The sequence below is a fragment of the Apteryx rowi genome, unplaced genomic scaffold (genome assembly GCF_003343035.1).
Source record: "Apteryx rowi isolate R43461 unplaced genomic scaffold, aptRow1 scaffold_530, whole genome shotgun sequence".
Taxonomy (NCBI): domain Eukaryota; kingdom Metazoa; phylum Chordata; class Aves; order Apterygiformes; family Apterygidae; genus Apteryx; species Apteryx rowi.
The window spans coordinates 598,655-603,363 of record NW_020450795.1 but is presented as its reverse complement, the minus strand read 5'-3'; the positions used below and the strand labels follow the sequence as shown (position 1 = coordinate 603,363).

Below are 4,709 nucleotides of genomic sequence, written 5' to 3'. Positions count from 1 at the left end.
GTTCCCCGGCGGCGGCCGGGGGAGGGGCCGCCTCCCGGACGCCTGGGTCCCTCCCCCCAGGAAGCAGCGGGGAGGCAGTTGAGAGCCGCTTTATTAGCGGGGGGGTGGGGAGCGAGCGGCGCCCTGCCGCGGGCCCCCCTACCCCGGCCCCGGCTCCGACGGGGGCCCCGGGGGGGCCGGCGGCTCCAGCGTGGCAGCGGTCCCGGTGCCCGCAGCCTAGGGCACGGAGGGGGCACCAGCAGGCGGCGGGGGGGCTGGCCTGGGGGAGGAGAGAGGCAGGCGGTGACAGGGCGGCCGGGTACCCCCGCACCCAAAACCCCAGCCCTGGCCCCCTGCAGACCCCCTCACCCCTCCTGGCCCCCTACAGCATCCTGCCCCCCAAAGGCCCCCACCCTGACACCCCACAGACCCACAACCTTGGCACCCTAAGAACCCAGCCCTCCACCCCAGCCCCTCAAGTCCTGGTGCCCCATAGACTCCTCTCCTGGCCCCAGCCCCCCACTCTGGCACCCCGCAGCCCTGCTCCCCTACAGCCCCCCACCCTGGCACCCTGCACCATCCCTTCCTGGCACCCCGGCACTCACCTGGAGGGAATCACTGTGACATGGGTTTGGCTGGGGGGCGTCTCGTCGTGGGGCAGCGAAGGCCCCGGGGGGTCCAAGGGCAGCGGCCGCCGTGGCGGGGGGGGCTTGGCGGGGCCTGGAGACTGCGGGGAAATGGAGGCGTCAAGGCTCCTGCGCGGGGCTTGGGGGCACGTCCGGCTCCTGCGGCCCCAAACCGCCTCCCCTGCCCCAGGGGGAGCGGGGGGGGGCTCCGAGCGGCGCGCAGCCGCCTGCCGTCCCTGCACTGCCTGGCCCCACGCGCCGGGGCCGCCCGGCGCCGTTACCTGAGCGCCGCGCAGCACGGGGTCCGCGGGCAGCGGGCGCGTGGGGGGGGGCGGCCTGTCCGAGGGCACCGCCTGGGCAGAGAGAGCAGGGACAGTGAGACCACCATGCCGTGCCGTGCCGTGCCATGCCATGCTGCACCATGCCATGGGGAACCCGGCGTGCGAAGCCGCTGGGCCGGGGGGGCTCCGGGGCTGCAGGAGGGAGGCTCCCTTCCAGGGGCTCGGGCGGGCGCAGAGCTCCCCCGCGGGAGCGCGCGTGGGGGCCAGCTCAGCCCCGCGGCCGGGCGCAGGGAGCGGTGCCGCCAGCGCTGCCGGCACTGCGGGCAGCATATGCCGCCTGCCCGGCCGGCCTCTCCGGGAGCGGCGGCAGAGCTGAGCCGGGCCCGGCTCCTCCGGCTGTGAGTTCGTGCACAGACAGGCATGCAGCAGTGGCGGGAGCTCAGAGAGGAGGTGCTGCCGGGGACCCCCCACTCCGGGGCCCGGGGCTTTACCTGGGCGCTCTTGGGAAGAGGGTCAGGCGGGAGAGGCTTGGAGGGCGGATCGGGCCTGGCCGAGCCGAGGGCAGCCGGCTGCAGAGAGACGGAGAGGCGGGAGGAGGACAGGCGCGCGCCATGCAGCAGCGAGCGAGACTCGTGCAAGCCGTGCAGCATGCAGAGACCCCCGTGAAGCAGAGACCCCCCCCAGCTGGCAGCTCCGGGGCTCCAGCCCCGGCTCCACGGCTGCTCTGGCAGCCCCGGCTTGGGCAGCGGCTGCAGGACCCCGGTCGGGCTCCGGCCCCAGAGGCACCAGGAGAGGCACAGCCAGCACTGGGCACAACATGCAGGGATGCATGGACATGACACGTGGGGACGCACGGCCCCTCACGTGCCCGGGCAGGCACGGCCGAGCCGCCGCGGTCCAGGGCAGCGCCGGCTGCTCCGGGCCCAGGTGACGGAGAGCCGCTTGCCACACCAGGGAACCTGGCGCGGGAGGGATGCTCGGAGCAGGTCCCTGGGGGCGTCTCCTCAGCAACAACGGCGCCAAATCCCGGTACCCACGGCAACGGCACTGCACGCGGCAACYGGCCCGTAACCACGGCAACGGCATCGCCACCGGCAGCAGCTCCCTCCCCGGTACCCCGGAGGGGGATCGCCCCCGAGGCACGGCACGGCCCCGGCCCACGGCTGCCGGGCTCTCACCTTGCTGCTGCGCATGACCTGGAGCTCGGTGCCCTGACGCCACTGCGGGGGCCGGGGCCGCTCGGGGGGGCCCTGGCTGGACGGTCGGGTCTCCGAGGGCTGCGAGATCCTGCAGGAGGGAGGCAGGATGAGGCCCTGGTCGCTCCTGGCGGTCGGGGGACCCCACACGGCGACCGAGCGACACCGGCACCAGCAGAAGCCCAAGAGAAACGAACCCCTCAGCACCAGGAGATGCGGCGCCCTGCGCCCCAGAGAGCAGGGCTCTCCCCACACCCCAAGGGCACTGCCAAGGGAAGATCGCGGCGCTGGAGGCTTTGCGAAGCAGGACGGCTCAGGGACAGCCCCACGCCCAGGCTCCAGCAGTGACGTTACCCGCTCCAGCCGTCTGGGGCTTCTGGACCCAGGAATCGGACCTGGGTCTCAGCACTGTGGGGAGAACAGAGTCAGCGTCTCAGCCCGGAGCTCGGGGGCCGGAGCGCGCCTGGGGCATTGCTGCGACGGAGCCCTGCCCAGGGATGGAGAGGGACGGGGCAGCGGCGTGGCGGGAGGAACCGCAGCTGCGCGGGGGGGAGGGAGCGTGACGGGGCCCGTTGCCTGCGCGGGGGGGACGCGCACACGTGCGCACAGCTCAGTTGCTGCACGGGGACGCATGCACGCAATCGCATAGCTGGTTACCTGCCACGGGACACACGTGCACAGGCATGCACGCACACACGTGGCCAGCTTACCTGCCACAGGACACAAACGCATGCCCGCACGCCTATGGGCGGCTCTTTCCTGCCACGGGACATACAAGCATGCACACACACATGCACGCTGGCAGGCGCACGCACACGCGCGTGCACAGTTACCTGTACTGGCAGGACGTCCCCTTGCTGAGCTGGCAGAGGCGCTTGTGCAGCCCGGCGCGGCGCACGCAGCACAGCCCCAGCAGCAGGGCCAGCAGCAGCAGGGCGCTGAGCAGCAGGGCCGTGGGCAGCGCGCTCCCCCCTGCAGAGAGCGGCACGTCAGCACCCCGCAGCTGCGCCCCGCGGCCGCCRCCGGCCGCGCACACAAAGCCCCATTCTCCTCGCGGCGCGGCCGGGGACGAGCCGCGGGCTCACCTCGCTCCGGGGCCATGGGGCCGCTGTCCTCGCTGCCCCCCGCGCCGGGGCTCGCGCAGCTGGGGGGAGCCCAGCCCCGCTCGCAGTGGCAGTGCCCGTGGTTGTTGCACACCTGGGCGGGGGACACAGAGCTCAGAGCCCAGCTGCCGCCGGCAGGCGTCCCCCCACCCCCGGACCCCCCAGCTCACCCCGTGCCCGTGGCACTTGCTGTGGCACTGCTGATCCCCCAGCACGGAGACGTCCTGGCACCGGCGCTGGAGACACACCTGCAGCGGGGGGAGGCGAGTCAGGACCCCGCTGCTGGCGGCTCCCGCAGCACCGGCCCCCCCTGCACTCACCTTGCCGGGGCTGCAGACGGTGCCGGGCAGCACCATGACCGGGTCGCTCACGTCCTCGTCCCCGGGCAGCAGGGTCCCCTGGCAGGAGGCCGCTGGGCGGCTGCCCCGGATGCTGCCGCGCTGGCACTGCAGGCGCCCGCAGCCGGCGTCCCTGCGGAGGCGGAGGGGTCAGGGGCCGGTGGGCCGCAGGGGCCCGCGAGGGCGGCCCGGCACTCACCGCTGGSCGCAGGCGACGTAGGAGCCGTTGGGGAGCTGCCCGCAGTGTCCGCGCTCGTCCCCTCTCGCGTTCAGGGCGGCCATGCAGGAGCCGGAGACGGGGCTGGCGCCTGCRCCGGGGAGCAGTGAGCAGGGAGCCCCGGCGCCGCCGCCGGCCCCGGCACACCTGCCCCCGGCATACCTGCCCCCAGCAGCTGCTGGCACTGTCCCTCGAGGGTGGCGCAGGCGCCGCCGTAGCAGTGCGCCCGCCCGCYGGCGCAGGGCTGCCCGTCCTGCAGGTAGGCGTTGGGCGGGCAGCGAGGCGAGAGCCCGTCGCAGAACTCGGGCAGGTCGCACTCGCCCAGCGGCTCCCGGCACGGGTGCCCGGCGCGGCGCAGCTGCGGGGGCAACGTCAGGCGGGCAGCGAGCCGGCCCCCCCCCCACCCCCAGCCTGCGCGGGGGAGCCCCGCCGGGCTGCAGCCCGCGCCGCCCCCCGTCGCCCCCGCGCACCTTGCAGTCCTGGCAGCAGGCGTCCCCCGTGGCGCACTCGGCTCCGGGCAGCAGCTGGCAGCTGCTGCTGTTGCAGCAGGGGTCGGCGCACTCCTGCGGGCAGAGGGCTGCGCTGAGCGGCCGGGCACCCGCAAACCCCACCGCGGGGCCGGGGGACAGCGGCTGGGCCGGGTCCCTCACCCGCAGCCCGGGGCTCTGGAGCAAGGCGCTTGCTTGCACCCGGCGTCCGTCCGGCTCGCGCCCTCCCGTCCCGGCAGGGGAGAGGCGCAGCCGCGGCGCCGACGTACCAGGCTGAGGCCACAGTCGCAGCCCTCACCGGGCTCCAGGAAGCGGTTCCCGCAGCGGGGGCTCCCGGCCAGCTTCCGCGGCTCGGGCGCGTCRAGGAGGCACCAGCCCCGGCCCTGCTGCAGGCTGCGCTCCAGGTCCTGCCGGCTGCAGTTGCTGAAGCTCAAGCCGGGCGTGAGCCTGCGGGGATGGCGGGGGGGCGGTGAGGCCGGGC

At 75.1% G+C, this 4,709-nt stretch overlaps 1 protein-coding gene across 1 annotated transcript in view; it reads right to left on the bottom strand.

Moving 5' to 3' along the window:
- Positions 1 to 139: 139 nt before the first annotated feature.
- ADAM15 (ADAM metallopeptidase domain 15) overlaps positions 140 to 4,709 on the bottom strand; it is a 9,068-nt gene continuing 4,498 nt past the window's right edge. The window contains exons 11-24 of the mRNA XM_026080921.1: positions 4,498 to 4,675; positions 4,211 to 4,303; positions 3,903 to 4,098; positions 3,723 to 3,831; positions 3,506 to 3,656; positions 3,356 to 3,433; positions 3,168 to 3,279; positions 2,916 to 3,054; positions 2,437 to 2,490; positions 2,065 to 2,173; positions 1,378 to 1,455; positions 887 to 958; positions 585 to 706; positions 140 to 259 (exon numbers count right to left, since the gene is read on the bottom strand). Coding sequence (XP_025936706.1) covers positions 217 to 259; positions 585 to 706; positions 887 to 958; positions 1,378 to 1,455; positions 2,065 to 2,173; positions 2,437 to 2,490; positions 2,916 to 3,054; positions 3,168 to 3,279; positions 3,356 to 3,433; positions 3,506 to 3,656; positions 3,723 to 3,831; positions 3,903 to 4,098; positions 4,211 to 4,303; positions 4,498 to 4,675 — 1,534 coding nt within the window. The 3' untranslated portion in view covers positions 140 to 216. The remainder of the gene's footprint in view (positions 260 to 584; positions 707 to 886; positions 959 to 1,377; positions 1,456 to 2,064; positions 2,174 to 2,436; positions 2,491 to 2,915; positions 3,055 to 3,167; positions 3,280 to 3,355; positions 3,434 to 3,505; positions 3,657 to 3,722; positions 3,832 to 3,902; positions 4,099 to 4,210; positions 4,304 to 4,497; positions 4,676 to 4,709) is intronic.